Source organism: Mangifera indica, chromosome 8, assembly GCF_011075055.1.
Source record: "Mangifera indica cultivar Alphonso chromosome 8, CATAS_Mindica_2.1, whole genome shotgun sequence".
Classification (NCBI taxonomy): domain Eukaryota; kingdom Viridiplantae; phylum Streptophyta; class Magnoliopsida; order Sapindales; family Anacardiaceae; genus Mangifera; species Mangifera indica.
This window is the reverse complement of record NC_058144.1, coordinates 4973031-4993909: the sequence shown is the minus strand read 5'-3', so window position 1 is coordinate 4993909 and position 20879 is coordinate 4973031. Positions and strand designations below refer to the sequence as shown.

Here is a 20879-nt window from a genome sequence, read left to right as displayed (position 1 = left end):
AGACTCATTTAATTAAGTACCAGTTTTTATATGATCCGGTTATTCAGGATTATCCCTTCAAGATTTTTATTGGTTTGAATAGTCATCAAAGCATATGTTAGTGAAACGACGCCGTGCCATGGGTTTCTTCTTACCTTCTTTCTATATATTCTTCTTACCTTCTTTCTATATATTCGTCCAGAGTCCGCGGAGCCCTAATCCCCTACTCCCCGAACGACGCATAAAGAGGCATCTCTCTGTATGCTTTTTATTAACAATGGCCTCTCCCTTCTTTTCTCCATTAATTTTATGTATTTCTCTTTGGGCTCTACTGATATTACCCGCACATTCACTCACCTGCACCTCCCAAAAATTCTCAAACAGCAAGCTATATGCCAGCTGCTCTGACCTCCCTACACTCGACTCCTATCTTCACTACACTTACAACGCCACCAACTCCTCCCTCTCTATCGCCTTCCTCTCAACTCCGGCTTCATCCGACGGCTGGATCGCCTGGGCCATCAACCCCACCGGCACCGGCATGGTTGGATCGCAGGCGTTAATCGCTTTGAAATCCAGCGGCTCCTTGGCTGTAAAAACTTACAACATTAGCTCCTACAGTTCCATTGAGCAATCAAATTTGTCTTTTGACGTTTGGGACTTGAAAGCCGAATCTGGCTCCAACGGTACTTGGGTAATATATGGGTCGTTGAAAGTTCCGGATAAGGTGGAACAATTGAACCAAGTTTGGCAGATTGGAGCTAGAGTTTCAGATGGTCACCCCAATAAGCATGAGTTCGCTCCGACCAATCTCGACGCTAAGGAAACATTGTCTTTGGTTGAAACTCCACAAAGTCTGACACCTGCATCAGCACCAGCACCAACACCAGCACCATCACCATTATCTACGCCTGAAAAGGCTGGACAGTCAATACTTAGAACTAATAATTTGGGCTTGTTTCTGTTTTTAGTAAGTGCTTTGGCTTTATGATTTGATTTTGATGTGATCTCCTATATTTACTTTGCTTGATCTCTCCACTGATATCTGTATTTTAAGGATGAATAATTTTTTATGTTTCAGCCAATGTGCTATGTTTTTTATTTTCGTTTAATTTGGAATATCAATTCTAAAAGGCCAAAGGACTATTTCCCACCTAAACTATGTTAAAATCTCAAAGTTCTCCAATTAACTTTAAAAATTTCATTTATCCACTTATGACGGTCTAAAACTATTAATTTTAAAGGTAAAATCGTTATTTTATATTTAATATTAAAAATAAACTTAAATATGATTTCATTTCTTTTCATGAATTTAAAAAACTAATTTTTCTCCCCTAAAGCAAATTTAAAAAGATCATATTTTTTTCTTTAGGGTTTAGTTTCTAAACCTATTCACTTTCTCCGATTCCATCTTCAGAGAAAGTGAACGGGTTTGAAAACTAAATCCTAGAGAGAAAATGTAATCTTTTTAAATTTGATTTAGAGAATAAAATGCTAGTTTTTAAATTTTTAGAAGGAAAATCAGATTAAATTTTTAAAAATTAAAATTTTATTAAATTTAATCAATTATAAATGAGTAAATGATATTTTTAAAGTTAATGGAGAAAACTAGGATAATATAGCATAGTTTGGGCCATTCTAAAAATATCGAAGGCCGAAAAATTTAAACACGGCATTCTTTATGACTCTGATATGGTGCATTAATGGCCTCTGCCAGTTTTATCATAGCCTTAGTTGGCAAAATCAAAGCAAATTTATTCCCCAGTGCGCCTTTTTAAAAGTAAAGTAGATCAACAATCACACATCACTTCATCCTAACCTTTCAGTTGCTCTTTTCGAATTTCGAGGACCGTTCGATATATGCCATAACAGATGTTTAAGAAAATAAGTGTTAGACAATTCATAAATATTGATCAAATGCGTGTTTACATTTCATGTGACGTTAATTGCATGGATATAATTTAAAGATTATGGAAACCAATGAATATTATATATATATATATATAAAGTAAAATCTTATCATTAAAATCAATAGTTTCTGTCAACTTCCACCTACAAAGGTAGATGCAATGCTAAAAGTAAAAGAGCATAATTTAGTGCTACACTACACTAGACACGTTTACCCTGCCTTTTCTTTCTTTTAATTGCATACACGTAACGTCAAGGTTATGTCCCCACCTAATGGTCAACCTTGTGCAGGCCAAATGACTATGTACCACCAAGAGTTTGATGCCATGACAGACTTCTGTATTTAAATTTGAAAAAAAAATATTTTCCCACCATTAGAAATGTTAAAAATAATTATTTTTTAACATTATTGAAAAGACAAAACCCCCAAAATAATTATTAGATAAAGATGTTAATAATATATAATTATATATTTGAAGTAAAAATATCATTTTTAAGATATTAATAAAAATTTTATGAGTTTTTAAAATTTAAAAGAAGTTTTGAAAAAAATTAAATATTTTAAATTTTAATATATTCTTCTATAGTTCAAAATTTGATAATTACATTAATAAATAATTGAATATAATACAAAAAATTAAGAATATAAATATTATATTATAAACTATTAAGACTATAATAAAATAAGATAGGAAAATATATATATTTGTCTTAAATAAATTTAAAAAATTAACACTTACATCTCATGAATCACAACATTGTTTTCAATTCAATTTATCAGGAATATTATTATTATAATATTTTAAATTTCATTGACAAAAGTAATTAATTATATGTTCATTATAATATTTAAACAAAATATATTATAAGTACTATTTTGTTATTAAAATTAATTATATACTTTAATAGATAATAAAAATTAACCTTTTTAAACTTAAGCCGGTATGAATGATCTTTTGCCAAACATTGGGTTGGAAATGGTCTTTTGGCCACCCTTTGCAGTGAAAGGGTATGACGAAGTTATGTTGTTTTCAATTTTACATTTACGTGTAATCAAAGTCCAGAAGTAACTTAAGCCTCAACAACACATTAAAAAAACCAAAGAAAGTAAAATGGTAGGTCATCATTTTCGGTAAAATTACGAGCCTAGCCTACATTTTTAATTGAACTAAAAATAATTACAATCAATAATGACGCTTTAAAAAGCGTACACTTTTTTTTTTGGTGACTCAATCAATGACGACAAAATGATATCCCACGAATTAAATATTGGATTTCTATGTAAAAGAAAGGCGGAAACTTTGATGGACTTTTATGAATCATATACATATTAATACACGTAATAAATAAAATATTTAAGGCCAGAAGACTTATTCTCACCCAAAGTTGGGTGAAAATCTAAATTTTTAAAATTTAAATATTTATTTAACTAAAAATAATAAAAAATAAAAACTTATCTTATTTTTTTATTTAAGATTTAAAAGTGATAATTTAAAAAAAAAATTTATTTTCTAATTGTTAGTGTTTTCTCTCCCAATTAGTCGCTCTCGTCACCCTCTCCTACTGTCGTTGTCAAAAAACCCACTATTACGTACTAAAATCTCCTTTGCGCTCATGTTTTTCTTCCTACATTTTGTGTGCATTCACTGCTCGTTTCTCCGACATTCATCCACCGTCGACAACCTCCGCCATCCATCACTCGTTCTGCTTTGTTCATCTTTCGCCCTTCGTCTTTTTCACAGAGTTTATTTAATTGGTAGAGTGTTATTGGAAGTCAGAAATTTGAGTTTTAAGCAAGCATATTAAAATTCACATCTTAACACGATTTTTTGATTTATCAATTTGGACTTTGGGCTAAAGTCCAAATTAATAAATCAGCTCAGCCCAAACTGGCATCATACATAATAAATCATGACTCTTTGTTTGTTTTGTTAGTCATTCAAAACCTATGATTAAATTGGAAAACAGAAACCACTCTCATTTAAAATTTAAAAATTAAAAATATAAATAAAAAGTCGTAGTCCCACTTGCCTTGCTTCTCGATCATGTCTTCCGCGTGATGGCCACAAGCCACCCATTTCACGCGGGTCAAACTAGAGTCGACGGGTGAGTGAGTTACTCAACCAAACTGTCCATGTGTCATTCAACGATTAACCATCAGCTTTATATGCAGTATAAATGATAGTCTTACCATAAAATTAAATATTGATGTTAATTACGTAATAATATATATCATCCTTTATAATTAATAATTAATTTTTCCAAATTTTTATTTATTTTCTCACTCTCTTCCTCTTAAAAGGTTGCTATAAAATCCGCCACATGTAGTCTTGTCTCTCCTAACAAAGTTCAGCCCGAACTTGGCATCGATGGCTGTTTCCTTCTCTCTCTCTTCTCGTTCCCTGCTGTTGTTAGGGTTGTTCTTTCTGTTTTTGTTAATTTCACCCGCGGTGTCACAGACGTGCAAGTCACAAAAGCTCACAAACAATCATGTGTACAGTAATTGCTTGGACCTCCCAACACTCACTTCCTACCTTCACTTCTCCTACGATTCCGCTAACAGGTCTCTGTCAATAGCATTCGTTTCGACTCCGCCTAATTCCAACGGATGGGTCGCCTGGGCTATAAATCCCACGGGCACTAACATGGAGGGTGCTCAGGCACTGGTCGCGTACAAAGATTCTACCGGCGTCGTTACCGTTAAGACGTATAATATAAGTAGCTACAGCTCCGTGGTCCCGGAGAAGCTGTCGTTTGAAGTGTGGGACACGATCGCCGACGAGTCGGGAGGGTTCATGAGAATTTATGGGAAAATTAAGGTGCCGGAGGAGCTGGCCACGGCGGGAAACGTTAACCAGATTTGGCAGGTTGGCCCTGGTGTTGGGAATGATGGCGGACTGCAAAGGCACAACTTTGGGACTCAAAACCTGAACGCCAAGGGTACTCTTGATTTGAGTGGAACTCAGAGTACTGTTGTTAGTACTGGAACTGATTCCAGAACTAAGAGGAAAAATGTCAGTATTTCTTTTTCTTTTATATATATATTTTTTGTTTTTTTATCTCTTTATTTTTTATTCTGCATATCTTAAATATAGAAATTTTGACCCAGTAAAACACAATTCATGTTAACTTATTGTAGACTGAGATCGAGGAGAATAAATTGGGTTCTTTGATTGGATTATGGATCGATTAAAATAGTGTGATCAAATTCGTAAATTGATTGTAAAAATTGTAAAATCTGATTTTTGCTTTATAGATTCATGGGATATTGAACGCTGTGAGTTGGGGAATTTTGTTTCCGCTTGGTGCGATCATTGCAAGATATGTGAGGACTTTTGAGTCTGCAGATCCAGCATGGTTCTATCTTCACGCATCGTGCCAATTCTCTGCCTACGTTATTGGGGTTGCTGGCTGGGGAACTGGTATGAAGCTTGGAAGTGAATCAAAAGGGATTACATACTCCACCCACCGCGCCATCGGAATTACCCTTTTCTGCCTTGCAACTGTTCAGGTTAGTCTTTTTCCATTCTGTTTTTCTTTCCTTTTTAAATTCCCCTGTCATCGGTTGAATTGCGATTAGTAGTTTTTCAGAAGTAATTTTCTGATTTTAGAAGTATGTCGATTTAATGGATGTATGTTCTGATGGCAACTCTATTTTTGGCTCTTCTTAGATTTTTGCATTGTTCTTAAGACCAAACAAGGACCACAAGTACCGATTTTACTGGAATATTTATCACCACGGCGTTGGATATGCCATACTGGTCCTCGGCATCCTCAATGTTTTCAAGGGTCTTGACATCTTGAGTCCGGCGGAAAAATGGAAAACAGCTTACATCATTGTGATTGCCGTCTTGGGCGGCATCGCTGTACTGTTGGAAGCAGTTACTTGGATTGTCGTTATCAGGAGAAAATCTAACGAGCCAACGAAGCCATTCGATGGATACAACAATGGGCAAGGCAGGCAACAGCCTCTTGCTTAATGAACAGACAATGTGTGCGGTGGCGGGGCTTCATGGAAGATTTTGATTTTTTATACTTCTGTATGTTATGAGGTTTATCTATTTCAGATCTTGCTCGCATACTCTGTACAATAATTTGATTTCTCCGGTATTAATGCTTAGGATGTAAGTAACCATTGGGCAGTTGATGTGATGTAGTTTGTTTGTGTCACTGTAGTTAGAAGGATTCGATTTTCCAGTATGCTGGTGCATGTTTAAAGATTTATTTATTAAATATTTTTGGTTCTGTTCTTATTATATATATATATTTCAATAACTGTTCAATTGTTTGATTATTCAATAAAAATATTTACATAATTTTATGTATAAATAATAATGCGTTATTATATAATTAGATATTATTTTATTTTTAATTTTAAATTATCTAATTATATAATAATATATTATTATTTATGTACAAAAATTATGCATATAATATTATTATTGTTTATTAGTACAAACTTCTAAAGAGAAGTATAAGTTGAAGTTTTTGATATATTTATAAAACTTTGATTTATCTGATATAATAGTTAAAGGGTTATTATGTTTTAAATTTATCTATTCAATCAATATTAAGGTTTTTGGTTATCAAAAAACAATTTTTAAAGTGTAATTTGAATAGTAAAAGAAGATGTTTTATTTATAAAAAACATTAGTTTAAATTTTATTTAATAATATATTAAAATTAAATTGTTTAATTTATTTAATTTAATGATAATAGAATTAATTATTAATTTTATAATTTATTTTGTTTAATGTAACTGGTTTTTACCTAATATAATGATGGGATTTTGATGAGATTTTTCATTACAATATATATATATATATATTACAATCATAGTTGCAATTTTGTCAACATGTTAGGAAATTTCTTGAAAGTTTGAGAAGTGTAGGAACTTGATTAGGTAGGTTTAAAAAAATTTCGTGCATAATCACGTATTTTAATGAATGGCGTGTCCGTCTTGACTTAACAAGTAAAGCTTCCTTATTAATCTCAGTCAGTCCCACGGCGCTTTCACTTTCATTATTCTACCCTTTGTTTGGTTCTCAAATTGATAGTTTTATTTATTTATTTAAAGATTCCTTCCCATTTGATTAATCAAACTTGACCTGTATGCCAAGGCAAAAACTTTTCCTAATAGAAAAGGCTGGCATGTCTTATCAACTAGTAGTTCAAAATTTGGAATTGGAAGGTAAGAAGAAAGACAATAGCTAGCTAGTTAACATTATATTATATGATTACAAATGAATGTCAGTCAAGGTAGCATTGAAATATGTGTTGAGGGAGGGACTATTAGTTTGAGATGCTCCATATTTTATTACTACCATTTGGTTTATTATATCATAAAATATTTTAATAATTTAATATATATTTACAAATAATACAAAATATCTTTATATAGATATTCTTAATTTTATTATTGTTTTTTCTTTAATAAATTAATAAAATTTTGCTTTTAATTAAAATAACAAGTACGAAGAATATTTTAAAAAGTAGACAAATAAAAAATTTGACATGAAGCATGCTAATTTAACTAAACTTAATATTAACTTATACCAAGAGTATTTAAATAAAATAATATTAAAATATTATTTATTATGTTTAATAATTAATATTTTAAATAATTTATAGTTTTTAAATGATTTAAATGTAAGAATGTTATGAAACAGTTAATAAAGAAAAGTCAATAATAAAGTTAATAAGGTGAAAAGTAGCTTGGATGAAAGAGTATTGGTGTGGTATGGTGTGATAATGGATAAAGCAGCGAGGTTAAAGTCTTGAAAACACTCTTTGTGCCAAAGCAAATGTTTGATTTGATTATGACATTTTACCCGCACATGGCATGGCATAGCTCACGGGGCTAAGCCCTTTATTTTTTATGCATTTTCAAATATAAGCATGTGAAGTGTGAACTCAATCAGTAGCGGACCGTCACCTTAGGCCAACATAATTTATAAAGAAAATTGAAATTTTTATTATTAAATGAGTTTATCTATACAAATTTATTACAATTTTTAGATATTAAATATTTATATCACAAAAATAATATAATACTTAAACTACTCTTATTTCAATCTTAAGTAAAGGTAGGGTTGGCGAGGTGACCTCGCCAACCATGTCACCAACTTATTTTTTTATAAATACATAATTTAGAATTTGAGTTTATTGTTGATGTTTTTTTATTAAAAAAATCTTTACTATCACTCAGCAAACCTTATATCTAATTAAAAAATTCATCCATCAACAATCAATAATTCAAAATTTGAATTTATTTTTATTGTCTTTGCATGGACAAATGAAATATACTTACTGGGAATAACAAAAAATGTAGAAATTTTAAAATGATTAAACAATATCTTGCATGAATTGTACACTTTGGTCAAATATAAAAATATTTTTGAAAATATTTATATTTTATGATATAAATATTTAGTGTGTAAAAAATACGGTAATTTTATATAACTAGGATTAAAAAGTGGTAAAATTTTGAATTTTCCGATTTATAATTGCTAGGACAAACTTTTGTTTTCAAAAGTAAGAGATGTTGCTATTAAAGTAAAAACTTTTATTGCTTTAATACATTTTGTATATATAAAAAAAAGGAAGGTATTTTTTTTATTAATACTTTGGGGTCTCTTGAATTGATAGAAGGATTTTATAATAATTTTAAAAGATATTTATGTATTTTAAAATTATTTTGGCAATTAAAAAATCGTCTGAAAATAACATACGCGTCGTGAACCGTAGTAGAGCAGACATCGTTTCCAATTTTAATGCAAATACTTCGGACTAAAGGGATTGCAGAGGTCCCATGCTGAAATATAAATAATGGAAAGTAACGTATTATGAGCACGTCACAATGATGAAAAAATGACTCTATAATAATAAAATTTTCAAAATAATTGCAGTGTGACATCATTACTTCGTCACGATCACCTCACACTCATTCATGGCTAGCAACCGCCAACTGTCTGTTGCTGAAATGGTCTATATAGTTCAACTTCAACTAGTCGTGTTTGGTCCTGATCCGCTAAGGGATTTCTAAGTCTATTTCGAACCAATAATGAGATATATCTGCCAAATGTTATCTCCCATTTCCCACCCGAATTTTCGTGGAGCACATTTTTCATTCTCTAGCCTAGCCAAATGATTTTTCACTTTTTTTGTTTGAAAAATATTTTTTTTATCAATAATATCTGTTACTATTTTAATAAAGCTATTAAAAAAAAATACAAATATTATCTGTTTTTATTAAAATTAATTGGTATTTTCTCTCCTCAAATTTATAATTCTTTATTCTGTCCTACAAGGTGATAAGAAGTTACTAAGGACCTCACAGTACCATCAATTTTAAATAAAGGTGAGCAAAAAAATCGTACCAGAATCGAAATCATTGGGTATCTAATTTTCAGTTTTAGTTTTTATCTGGAGCTGACTTATCTCAGATTTCAATTTTTCTGGAATTGTTCGGTTCCATGGAATCGAAATATAAAGATATAAGGGGCTATGGAGCTCTGTTTTTGTTCAATCTAGGTAAGTTTAGGATGCTGAAATTAACAGGAATAAAGTGATGACTGGTAACTCATGGTATGACTCCTTATTTGAACAAAACAAACATAGAGGAGAGACAATACCCAAGTAAAAGTTATCACACATAACAACACTGCCAACTCGTCTACTTGGTTAAAACTATTAGACAATACCCAAGTAAAAGCTCATAATTCCTATAAAGGAAATGATAATTAAAGAAAGGTGGGAGAATAAAATGAGTCTACTACTGTAATTGGAAGGAATCAAGGCCAAAAAAGGGTCAGATATTGCAAGCTATGAAAGAAAAAGTGAATAAAGAGAATTTCTGATTGGGTTCTCACTTCTCACAATTCTCCCTGCCAAAGAGGAATATGGGACTGGCTCTTATATTTTAGCTCTGATTCTTAAGTCTTATGAACTGGTTGATTCTAATTTCGGTTTCGATTCCTTTTTTTTTTAGCTGGGTATCCCAGATCCCTGCTCACCGCCCTTGAATAAAAGATTGTATTTGAATCTGATTATTAACACTGAGTACCTGACTTCGCAGTGATTTATAGGATCTTCAGACTCTGAAACAAGTTCAAATTTTGTAGGAAATAGCTAATCCAAGTTTAAACATTGGACCCATAATAGAAAACTTTCTGATTTTAATTTGATTCGTGAATATAACTTCTTGCCCAATGGAATTAGAATAAAGCATGGCAGAAAAATGTTAACATACACTGGAAAAAATAAATGTACAGATGACCGAATCAAATTATTAAAATATATAGCATGTATCTTGAATGAAAATAAATGCAATGTATAACACAAGAAGCAGTATTGATGACAGAACAAGCTTCGATGTATTACCTGGATAGATGGAACTTCTTCTGAATATGGAGCTTTTACTTTTATTTTTCCCTCTGTATGCTTCCAAACTGCAGGTATTGACCACGGAGGCCTTAAGTTTCAGGGATGAACTGTGGATGGGAATTCAGGACCTCAGTAGGAAGATTTCATTGTAATTGTGCATAATCTATCTCATAAGATAACTAGATACAATCAATCAAATGCATCACAGCAGCAGCCGGCCCTTTCGCTTCTCTTAGATGAGGTTAAGGCCCTTGGAATTCCAAGGGTCACTGGTATTACCAATAGATTCTGTGTTAGTGCCCACCAGCAAAGAACTGTGATTGATGCAGTTGTGTAGGCTTACCAAACTTCTAGAAGCACCATTGAAGTCATCATCAATTCTTGCCCTTGTGTTATACCTGATGATGCAAGTGCTGCTTTGTCTTGGAATGGAACTGATGGAAATTCAGATGGGGGGATGGGTGCTCAGAAGCTTCTTTTTGCTCCAATTAATTTAGTGCGGAAGGCTTTCAAAAGGAAAGACACCATTTTACCTTTCCACCGAGTGCTTAGGAGCCATGAGGAGTTCTCCTTACAGGTAGGCACATTGCAATAGATATATATTTTGTATGTTTAATTCATCAATGGATTAAATTTGTGTAATTTAAGAGAATCGTTGGAATAATGAAATAACTGACCAAGTCTTTGTGAAAATTCCAGAAAACAGAGATAAATATGAGTAATCTGTGAGATCCATTTTATTAAATTCTCCATTTTATTTGGGAAACAACCATCTGAATAATTGACTTTTAGAATTACAAATACAATCATATTTAATACCTCAACCTAATGAAAACTTTCATCAAAACTGGAAAATAAACTTCGTAGAAACAGCAGATGAAATTGAATTGCCAGTTATAAGTAATTATCAAATGTAGAAATCAAAGGAACAGAGATCATCTGGTGCAGCATGAGAAATTGATCATACTTTCCTTTGGGTTAGCTCCATTCTTGACTAAGGTGACTCGATCGCCGGACAACTCAGCTTTGTATGCATCAGAGTTTATGACTTTCCTACTAACTTTGCTGTAAATTTCCCGGATAACAATCTCAAAAGCCGTTTGAACATTAGTAGACTCAAGTGCAGATGTCTCCATGAAGAATAATCCCTCTTCTTCAGCAAGGCTTCTGCCTTCATCTATACTAACATCTCTTATATTCTCCAAATCACACTTATTTCCCACCAGCATTCTTGCCACCGTAGAATCACAATGAGCTGCTTAATTATAAAACTGAGGTTAAACTTTGTTGATTTCACAAAACACAAATAAAATAAAAACTAAACGAAAAAAATATACAAACTTACTAGTGAGCTCCTCAATCCAGCGTTTAATGCTATCAAAGCTACTTCTTCGGGTAATGTCATAAACAACGAGGGCACCAACTGCACCTCTATAGTAAGCAGAAGTGACGGCTCTGAACCTCTCTTGACCAGCAGTGTCCCAGATCTGTGCCTTCACTTCTTTCCCATCAATCTCCACCATCTGCGTCTGAAACTCTACTCCAATAGTTGCCTTTGAATTATTGTCAAACTCATTCCTTGCAAACCTTGACAAAAGGTTTGATTTTCCCACAGCTGAGTCGCCAATTAGCACAATCTTGAACAAGTACTCTTCCCCTTCTTGCTCTTCTTTGCCCATGGTAGGGGACGCTTCTGTTGTGTGTTTCGATGAGATCGTGAAGTGGGGTTTTAATTTTGAAGGGGGAGCAAGTGGAGGGACAAGACTGCGTAATTGGCGGGAGGTTTTGGGTGCCTCTTTGACTGTTTCTTTAGTTGAAATGGGGCTTCAGTTATGCAGCATTTTATGCGTTTGGTTGGGTTGGTAAGCAGATAAAATTCACCATGCCAGAACATATACGGCAATTTATGAGATCATTTAAGAGACCACAATTTGAGACTCCACCTTCATTAAGAAATTTGCTTACAACAGTTATTTCTTCATTTACTGGGTTTTTTGGAATTTTTAAAATAGAATTCTTTGTTTATCATGTGAATGGAACGTGAATTATAAGTCAGTAAGTCAGTCTTTAATAATCAGCAACTACCGACCAATCTATCTTTATTCTTTTCACACTATTTTTGTTTGCTTGCCCAATGATTTTGGATCCTGTTTGACGACTGTGATAAAAAATTCTTTTTGCTGTTTGATATTGCTTGTATTAACTTTTTTTATTCATATTATGTATGCTGTAAGAACTCAAATCTTACTCGCATTGGAAAATTTAATTTGACTCATAAGTTACACATTAACTCTTTTTTCTTCTTATGATCTTCAGAATTGTGGGTCTTCGTTTACCAGTAATGGCATCTTCCCTCCCTCCATTACAATTTCGGCACATCTATTATCAGTGGACTCCAGCCAATCATCCCCATTATAAAAGCTTCAGTAGTCATAATGTTACGCTGCTGGACTTTTAACCGTAATTAAGACATTAATCTCCCCATCTCATTGGCCATTAAACCAGTTACAGGTATGACTTCAGCTTTCAACAATATAACAAAAAAAAAAATTATTGGGGAAGTTGACACTGATTAAATTGGTATATTCTACTTTAACGTAGAAAATGTAACAGATCCCAAAAGTTTTAACAAAGATCAAGGTGCTTTAATGGACAAGATAAGATCACAAGCTGTTGTGCCTAAAAAAGAAGGGCTTGGAAAAGGCAAAACAACACTTTCATCATTTCTGACTCTTTATGCTTTGGTGCAGTGCACAAGAGGGCTACCTTCTATTGATTGTGCTGAGTGCCCGGATATCGCTGTTGAAAATTTTCCTGAGTTTTGCGACAGCAGGATGGGATGTCGAGTCCTACACAGTTATTCCAGTCCAAGTGTGCCACACCAAAATCAGTTTCTTCTAAGAAAATGAAGCATGAACTTAAGGACATTTTTCATTTCAATCTGTATGTTTATTTAAAGAATGTACATGAGATCACCTAAGCATAAAATGCAACATTTACAATAAGCTTTTTCCTGTTTGAAATCTCAATGTGTGTGTTTACATAACAATTTCTTTTTCTTTCAAAAACACAAGCAGTCCCAGATCAGATATCTTCTCCTATGGAGGATACATTGCTGGAAATCAGACTAATTGTTGGCAATGCCAAGACTCCTTGGAAAAGGGATTGCATCTTTGACATCAGTGAGGCCGGTAATGAAGAGAACCATAAGGTCAAACCCAAGACTAAATCCAGAATGCTTTACTGTTCCATGCCTGCGTAGATCCAAATACCATTCATACTGCTCTTTTGGCAAGCCCAATTCCTCAATCCTGAAACAAGATATCAATGAACAACTTTCTGGGCTTGAGAATGATGCAGCATTAGAAGGACCTCAGGTTAAACAAATTTATTTGAATTTCCAGAAAATTAAACATATTTGTTCTCCTAAATTAGTTCATATTGAGCTGAACAGGGATTAGAATTACCTTTTATTAAGCTTATTAATGCGTTCCTCATTTTGGCTGCCGGTGATCAACTTTCCGATCTGCAAGAATATGTATTGCTATTTCATAACCAATCTGGAATGTAAATGGCTTACCTTTTCAGAAAAATGTGGGCTCACCTTTGGTACAACCATATCAAATGCTGCAACTGTGTTTCCATCAGCATTAAGGCGTACATAGAATGGTTTAACCGCTTTTGGATAATTATATATGATTAAAGGACTCTTATAGATCTCATCAGCCAAATAACTGTCATTAAATAAACGGAAAGCAATAATTAACAACCACTTTAACTCCTCTCATTTCAGAACCTTGCATATTTAGATTAGGAAGCAGAGCATGAGTACCTTAGATGCTCTGCTGTGAGAGCTACACCCCACTCAAGTTTTGCTTCAAAAATCTTATCTGTAACCTGGTTAACAATTAACAATAAGAGAAAAAAAGGGTATTTATAAGATAAAGTTTCTAATGTCAGCATATTTATGAGATATGCTCAGCTTCAACTTTACCTGTTCCAGAGCTTTGACTGCTTCTGTGTAGGTAATCTTTTCAATGAAGCAGGACTTCATCGATTGCAGACGATCAATGATGGTTTTGTCAATTCGAGTGGAGATGAATTCCGCATCTCTTTCACATTTTTCAACAACCCATGTGCAGAGGAACTTGAAATAGTCATCCGCACAATTCATGGCGTCCTATGAAATCCATGATGTATAAATATCAACATAGAATAAATTTATGGACCCAGTGAATTGACAAGAAAAATGGGGACTACGAAAATACTAACAAGGTACTAGTAAATTGACTTTGAAAGGGTAAAGTCATACCTTTAATAGTGAAAAAGCGATTTCAGCCTCAACCATCCACATCTCTGCCCCTTGTTTTGCTGATTCTTTCTTCTCTGCTCGAAATCTGGGCCCAAATGAGTATACGTTTCCAAGGGCACATGCATAACTCTCCAGATGAAGACGGCCGGAAACAGTGAGATAAATCTGGCGAGAGAAGAAATCTTCAGAAATGTTAATTTTACCAGTTTTAATTGATGGCGCTGGCTTGGTTTTTTCTCTTGCCTCTAGTTTTGATGCTAGTTCATTTGTCTTCTTTAAATCCTGAAGTGCAGCCACGAGTGCTTCTTTATTGCTTTCACTTCTCTTGAGTTGTTCAACTTGATGGCTTTTTTCCTTTATAGCAGTCTTTATATTGTCAAGGCTAACGCCTTCAATTTCCTTAGCAGCATTTGGCCCCTCTTTATCTGCTTTTTCTAAAAGAGTTGTAACCTGGAACTTCTCACTGAATCCTTCAGCATCTGTGGTTGTGATAATGGGAACTTGAACACACAAAAATCCATTGTTTTGGAAGAATGTGTGAGTTGCAAAAGTCAGGGAACTACGGATTCTCATAACAGATGCCACCTACATGACGTTATACATTCTAAGATTCAATTTTCGGATGCAAATTTAGGCAGAACAAAAAGAAAGTTATAGATATAGCAATAGATGAAGAAATTACAGTAGTTGAACGAGGCCGAAAATGGGCAGAATCCCTTAACTTGTCGAGTGGTAGTCGCTTTCTTGATAAGATGTACTTGTCCTGATCAACCGTCCCAATATGAAGAATTTTTTCTACTGTGAGTTCAACAGCATGTTTTCCCTGAAATGACGAATGATTCAACACTCCTTCCGCTAAAATACAGGTCCCAGTTGGCAAAAGTCTGCTAGGGGAACCTAAACCAGAGTCCACCACCATCTGAGATATTGTAAACAGACAGAATAGAAGTAAATTGGAATTTCATTAATAGGTTTGTCATTTTCATGGCCTCTAATAAACTTAACTTTAAAAAAGAAATAACAGAAACATATTTATTCATTAAGTTGTACCTGTAGAGCAGCTACAGAAGAACCATCACTGATTTGCAAGAAGAGAGTGGAAGGCGGTGGTGGCTTAGGAAGCACAGCTTCCAGCTTCTCACGTATAGTGTCGGTACTAGCACCACCACCAGCACTGCCGCTCAAAACCCTGATTATTGTCCTTAAAAATGGGATTTTTGATTGAAGAATCTCCGGACACTTCACATTTTTTTCTTTACGTTTAGGACTCGAAGCCATTGCGGCACCGTGATTATCAGATGTTGGTGCTGGTGTCACTGGCTCTTTTTTAACTTCTTTAGAAGATTTAACCCACCCGCCAATTACCAACCTCTCACCAATCAATCCCACCCCACCATCACGTTCAACAATGGTTTTTACAAGCACTCGGTTCGAGTACTTTGCTTTTAGACTGACCATGGCGGTTTCCGTGGCGGTTCCATCGATGGTGTCAGTGGCAGTGTTGTCCATATTGTTAGTTTCATGTTGAGAAGCCATTTTGGGAAGTAAAATAAGAGAGAATGCCAATTGAACAAGCAAGAGAGTTGTATAGGAGAATTGCTTCTGAGAAAGGAAATGATTGAACAGAGAAAGGACATGGTGAGATATAGAAGAGAGATCGATGCTTTACTTGGAAGTAAATTGTGACAGTCAGGAGGAAGAGATTGGAGGTGAAAGGAAAGGGATTGTTTGGAGATATCAAGTGAGGTTTTGGCGGCAAGGTTTGGTATTCTTCGAGATTGGGGCATTCGCGGGAAGTTCAACCGCTTTCCAAATAAGAAGGCAATCTTTGGGCTGTAAAAAGGCTGGGCTTCTGTTCACACTTGCAATTTTTTTATAGCCTATAATCTCTTTATAGCTTAAAATCTAAAGTGAAAAAAGCGACCAAGCTAGCTTCCCATGCAGACAAAGAAAATGGGAAACAAAGCCTGAATCATAATTTCCCAAGTCTGAAGTTAAATTTTGAATAACTGTGGCTGAAAATTGTTGATGCTTATTTTAAACAAGAAGCAGGAAGCATATATACTCAGTTCAAACTGAAACTCTATTGACCAAATTATATCAAATAGTATGAGTTTCACTGGTTTTGTACAATGTACATCATCCAAGGGTCAGTTATGGATCTGAGCAATATTATCTAAGCCTGGAATCCCTGGATGCTTCTTTTGGTGGGTGAGATGTTTCTACGTACCCATCTAGAGAGATACCAATGATTTTCTTGAATTCCAAAACCAAAGTGATTCTTAAACTAAATTCCCTCTTTTCACCCTTGAAAATATCAAAAAATATAATGCATACAGGAGAATGTAATGAAAGACATGAGCATTTGCCTAATTGTAGCAGAAGGGTCCAGCCCTCTCAATATGTCTTATTGGTTCAGCCCCAACAATCGATCTGTCGGTTTAGGGAGTCTGGGGACCTCTTAGGGTGTGCTACTCTGATTCACCACAGATTTTGCCAGTCTATCTCTTCTGGCCATTAGTTGGCCACAACTCTCTGTCTCTGTCCGAATTTTAATATTATTTCAAATACCTTCAATTCCTCTTCTTATCAACCTTCAAGGTTATTCTTGAACAATGGCTAACATTAAACTTTGCAACTTACTCTCGCTACTCTTCGCTATACTGCTTTCTGCATTTGTGATACAAGGTCATAAACCCAACCTCTTTCTTTCTCCAAATCTTCTTTCATTACTGGAATTTTATTACTTACATGCATATACTTGCTTTATAGTTATACTGTACTTAATTTCTTTTCATTCACATTTTTCTTGATGTGGGGAATCCATTTATAAGCTTATCAGAATTGCCTGTTCATTTTTTTTACTGGATATCTCATGCTTATCCTTCAAGCATTGTAGGGTTTAGAGCTCAAATAGCACTTCCTTATAATCGGAGGTTCTCTGATTCCTCTCCATCTCATTTGAAGGTGAGAACTGAGAAAACATTGACTGCAAATTAGCTCAATGTGTTACCATTCTTAAATCTCCTTGTTTAAATCAAAACTTTGGTGCCAGCAGGGAAGCAATGAAGAAAAGATAAGCAGGAATTCAAGAAGATTGATGATTGGATCAACAGCACCAACTTGCACTTACAATGAATGTAGAGGTTGCAAATACAAGTGCAGAGCCGAACAAGTTCCAGTCGAAGGAAACGATCCAATCAACAGTTCATACCACTACAAATGTGTTTGTCATAGGTAATAATTCTATCAGAAAATTAATATTATTGTAAGGTCCGCTGCTGACCTGCAGCGTGTAGTTTTGAATCATATTGTTGTGGAGTAGATTGTCTGTTGAATTAGTCACAGGAGTATCCATATTTGCTGTGTAGTCTCCATCTGGGGCGCATCAATTTTCAGCTCTTCGATTACAAAGCAACTCTCATGGCGAAAATCAATTGAATTTTACACTCTTGTTGCTCTTTGTCTGTTGTTTTTCTGAATTGCTGCTTCAGGAACAGCAGAATTCATATATCTCATATGAAAATCTTATCTTTTATGAATTGTCCTTGTTTGTCTGTAGCTAAATTTATAGGCAATTAGGTTGCAGTTCAGAACAACTGTAACTCACATGAAAGCTTTCATAGGAGATAAGATACTCTCCCACCACACACACTCACCTTCACAATATTCAAATGTGAATCCAAATTTGCTTTCTAATCTGATGAAACTCATTCATGCGAAATAACTCTGCGAATAGAAATTACAGGGACGGCTAGGGAAAAATATATTGACACTTGTAACAGAAAAAGTGTAAGGTGAATTCAATATTTTCACTCAGAATGTATTTATATTTATATATGAAGTGATACATGGGTTCCATCTAAGAGGACTGATGTTGGTTTCTCTGGTAAAAGAAGAAAGAGCTATAGATAGATAGAAAAATAGGTTGAAGAGAAATACGAAGCCAATGGAAATGGTCTGCAAGTGGACAAAAGGAAGTGGTCCCGAATAAGGTAAAAAGAAATCACATGGGCAAGTTGTTGGAGTTCACCCATGGCATCTGCAGAAAAGGGCAAAACTGAAACGATGAATGAAGCCAGAAATTCATAACGCAATGGAGGACCCATTTTTCAGTCAATGTTCACTCATACTTGATTGCATTTGCTTTTGTTGAGGTTGAGAATATTCTGCTCACACCAACCGTTACATCTTCCTTCAGTTACGTGAACAATCATTCACCTAATCACTACATCTAGTTGTTGTTGCTCCTTCATCGTCTCACCTTCCCCCTTGGCACCGCCCCACAGTTATCAACCAACTTATTTGGCCGCATTTTGTGCGTGTGTCTGTGTACGCGCAGTGACCTTTCACATAAGCTTGGATTCTACGAAATACTTATTCAAGGTTTGTGAAGATAATTATGAGTCTTTGTCGTAATTAACTACACAAAGATATGTCCAGTCCAGTGTTCAGCATTTGTACAATTTAATTATTACTGATAACATTGGAGTTATAGTTTCCTTGCATTGCATATAATTCGAGTGTAAAAATGTCGGTGACGCCCAGGCACTCCGGAACCATGGTTTTGAGACTTGGATTGGGCCAATTGGTCCCATCGATTGAACCTGGATCCATCAACGAAAATGGTTTGATTCGCTTGAAAACCTTTTTAGAGTTAAACTGTTTTAGATAAAATAAAACTATTTAAACTGCTTAATTAGATTAGATAAAAAAATTAGATTTGACATGATTAACATAAAAAATAAAAAAAAATTTAAAAATTATTATTGAAATTTGATCCCAAAACCTTATTTATTAATTTTCAACAAATATTTTATGTATTTAATGATAAATTATACAAATTTATTTTGAATATTATTTTTAACAATTAACCAATCAGAAATTTAATCAATTGATACAAGTGTTGGTTGGACTGAACCACCCACTCCATCATCGACATCCATTTTGATTCTAGAAACGTTGCTTTGGATAAGCAAACTTGATTTAGTTCCGGCCCAAAATTTCACAAGACTTGACATAGCCAATTACAATAGGGCAGCAGGGCTATAGTGCGTTACCAATTCCATAAAGGCCGAAAGAAATATTCCCACTCAAAGTTTGATGCAAGCCCATTCTCTCATTTATTAACTATCGAAAATTCATACTCTTATTCATAAGTTGTTAAAATTAATAATAATAGTTAATTTTAAGGATAAAATTATCATTTAAGTAGTAATATATTAAAAATAATAAAATATTATTTATTTCTCTTCTAGGTTTAGAAAACTAACAATTTTTCTATTAGGGTTTTTCCCTCCCTTTTCAAACATTGAAATCTACTAGCTTCGCTCTCCCTCCCCTTTTTCGGCACCTCTCCAACATCTTTTCCTTACTGTGAATTGTCTTTGTCCAGTGTTGATGTTCAGTTTAATTCCAAAAACATTGCTTTGGACAAGCAAACTTGATTTAGTTACGCCCTAAAACTTCTCAAGACTCAATCCAGCCACTTACCACAGGGCCACCGGGCTATAGTGCATTACCAATTCCATAAAGGCCAAAATACTTGTTCTCACCTAAGGTATAGTGAAACCCTAAAGTCCCATCCTCTAATTTTTGAAAACTCAAACATCCATTTATGAGCAATTTTTTGTCAAAAATCTCAATTAAAGTTAGAAGTAAAATCATCATTTAACAAAAAATTTAAAAAAACTAAACTTTTATAACATTCCCCCCATTAATTTTAAAATCTCACAATTTTCCCCTAGTTTTTTCTCCTCCAACCGCTCACTTTTCCCAACCATTGATCAACCTTCCCTCTTTCTTCTCTCTCACTAGTTGGCTCTCCTTACTCTCATTTTGCCTTCATTAGAGATGAAGACCTTCATCTTTGTCTGAGACAAAGACAACGATTTCTATCTCTGATGAAGGATGGAAGGAGGAGACCAGTCAAGCAAGAAGAAGAAGGGAAGGTCTGTCAATGACCAGGAAAAAATTATTGTCGAAAAAGAAAAAACCTAAGAGAAAAGTAACCATTTTTCAAACTTTGAAAAAAAATTTGGGAAAAAAATTGTGAGATTTTTGAATTGAGAGGAAAAATTATGATAAATTTTTAGCTTTTTTTAATCAAATGACAGTTTTACCTTTAACTTTAATTAAAATTTTTAACGGAAAATTACTTATAGGTGAGTATTCGAGTTTTCGAAAATTGAAGGATAAAACTTCGAGATTTTACTATACCTTTGGTAAGAACAAGTCTTTTTGCCTTCCATAAAATTTGATTGGCCTAACTTGAGGTTAATTCTTCAATCTTCCG

The 20879-nt window shown here is 34.1% G+C and overlaps 5 protein-coding genes across 7 annotated transcripts; 3 read left to right on the top strand and 2 right to left on the bottom strand.

Annotated features, from left to right (window-relative positions):
- The first annotated feature begins 164 nt into the window (after nucleotides 1–164).
- LOC123223279 (auxin-induced in root cultures protein 12-like) lies at nucleotides 165–1064 on the top strand. The gene has a single exon (XM_044646419.1). The coding sequence runs from the start codon at nucleotides 257–259 to the stop codon at nucleotides 968–970; it is 714 nt and encodes a 237-aa protein (XP_044502354.1). The 5' UTR covers nucleotides 165–256; the 3' UTR covers nucleotides 971–1064.
- Nucleotides 1065–4191: 3127 nt separating this feature from the next.
- Nucleotides 4192–6132, top strand: LOC123223278 (cytochrome b561 and DOMON domain-containing protein At3g25290-like). Its single transcript, XM_044646418.1, has 3 exons — nucleotides 4192–4901; nucleotides 5144–5398; nucleotides 5559–6132. The coding sequence occupies exons 1-3, from the start codon at nucleotides 4257–4259 to the stop codon at nucleotides 5865–5867; spliced, it is 1209 nt and encodes a 402-aa protein (XP_044502353.1). The 5' UTR covers nucleotides 4192–4256; the 3' UTR covers nucleotides 5868–6132.
- A 4853-nt stretch (nucleotides 6133–10985) lies between these two features.
- LOC123223280 (ras-related protein RABA5b-like) lies at nucleotides 10986–12139 on the bottom strand. Its single transcript, XM_044646420.1, has 2 exons — nucleotides 11618–12139; nucleotides 10986–11527 (listed from the first exon to the last, which is right to left on the bottom strand). The coding sequence occupies exons 1-2, from the start codon at nucleotides 11949–11951 to the stop codon at nucleotides 11208–11210; spliced, it is 654 nt and encodes a 217-aa protein (XP_044502355.1). The 5' UTR covers nucleotides 11952–12139; the 3' UTR covers nucleotides 10986–11207.
- Nucleotides 12140–13203: 1064 nt separating this feature from the next.
- On the bottom strand, nucleotides 13204–16220 carry LOC123223127 (asparagine--tRNA ligase, cytoplasmic 2-like). Its single transcript, XM_044646216.1, has 8 exons — nucleotides 15635–16220; nucleotides 15267–15503; nucleotides 14585–15169; nucleotides 14267–14452; nucleotides 14105–14169; nucleotides 13877–14006; nucleotides 13740–13798; nucleotides 13204–13583 (listed from the first exon to the last, which is right to left on the bottom strand). The coding sequence occupies exons 1-8, from the start codon at nucleotides 16118–16120 to the stop codon at nucleotides 13400–13402; spliced, it is 1932 nt and encodes a 643-aa protein (XP_044502151.1). The 5' UTR covers nucleotides 16121–16220; the 3' UTR covers nucleotides 13204–13399.
- Nucleotides 16221–16946: 726 nt separating this feature from the next.
- Nucleotides 16947–18126, top strand: LOC123223098 (EPIDERMAL PATTERNING FACTOR-like protein 9). 3 transcript variants are annotated; one of them, XM_044646166.1, is made up of 4 exons: nucleotides 16947–17272; nucleotides 17484–17551; nucleotides 17643–17821; nucleotides 17956–18126. In XM_044646166.1, the coding sequence occupies exons 1-4, from the start codon at nucleotides 17200–17202 to the stop codon at nucleotides 18023–18025; spliced, it is 390 nt and encodes a 129-aa protein (XP_044502101.1). In that variant the 5' UTR covers nucleotides 16947–17199; the 3' UTR covers nucleotides 18026–18126. The 3 variants fall into 3 exon arrangements, with proteins under 3 accessions (XP_044502101.1, XP_044502100.1, XP_044502102.1); XM_044646165.1 differs by having other exon boundaries at nucleotides 17640–17821; XM_044646167.1 differs by having other exon boundaries at nucleotides 16957–17272; nucleotides 17643–18047.
- Nucleotides 18127–20879: the final 2753 nt, after the last annotated feature.

Excerpts from the sequence above, each read along its gene's own strand:
- LOC123223279 (XM_044646419.1), top strand. The coding sequence starts at position 257 with ATGGCCTCTCCCTTCTTTTCTCCATTAATTTTATGTATTTCTCTTTGG.
- LOC123223278 (XM_044646418.1), top strand. The coding sequence starts at position 4,257 with ATGGCTGTTTCCTTCTCTCTCTCTTCTCGTTCCCTGCTGTTGTTAGGG. Across the intron at positions 4,902-5,143 it reads CCAGAACTAAGAGGAAAAAT|ATTCATGGGATATTGAACGC; the intron begins GTCAGTATTTCT and ends TTTGCTTTATAG. Across the intron at positions 5,399-5,558 it reads TCTGCCTTGCAACTGTTCAG|ATTTTTGCATTGTTCTTAAG; the intron begins GTTAGTCTTTTT and ends GGCTCTTCTTAG.
- LOC123223280 (XM_044646420.1), bottom strand. The coding sequence starts at position 11,951 with ATGGGCAAAGAAGAGCAAGAAGGGGAAGAGTACTTGTTCAAGATTGTG. Across the intron at positions 11,528-11,617 it reads CTGGATTGAGGAGCTCACTA|CTCATTGTGATTCTACGGTG; the intron begins GTAAGTTTGTAT and ends ATAATTAAGCAG.
- LOC123223127 (XM_044646216.1), bottom strand. The coding sequence starts at position 16,120 with ATGGCTTCTCAACATGAAACTAACAATATGGACAACACTGCCACTGAC. Across the intron at positions 14,453-14,584 it reads TCGCTTTTTCACTATTAAAG|GACGCCATGAATTGTGCGGA; the intron begins GTATGACTTTAC and ends TGGATTTCATAG. Across the intron at positions 14,170-14,266 it reads CAGTCAAAGCTCTGGAACAG|GTTACAGATAAGATTTTTGA; the intron begins GTAAAGTTGAAG and ends ATTGTTAACCAG.
- LOC123223098 (XM_044646165.1), top strand. The coding sequence starts at position 17,200 with ATGGCTAACATTAAACTTTGCAACTTACTCTCGCTACTCTTCGCTATA. Across the intron at positions 17,273-17,483 it reads TTCTGCATTTGTGATACAAG|GGTTTAGAGCTCAAATAGCA; the intron begins GTCATAAACCCA and ends CAAGCATTGTAG. Across the intron at positions 17,822-17,955 it reads TACAAATGTGTTTGTCATAG|TCTCCATCTGGGGCGCATCA; the intron begins GTAATAATTCTA and ends TTTGCTGTGTAG.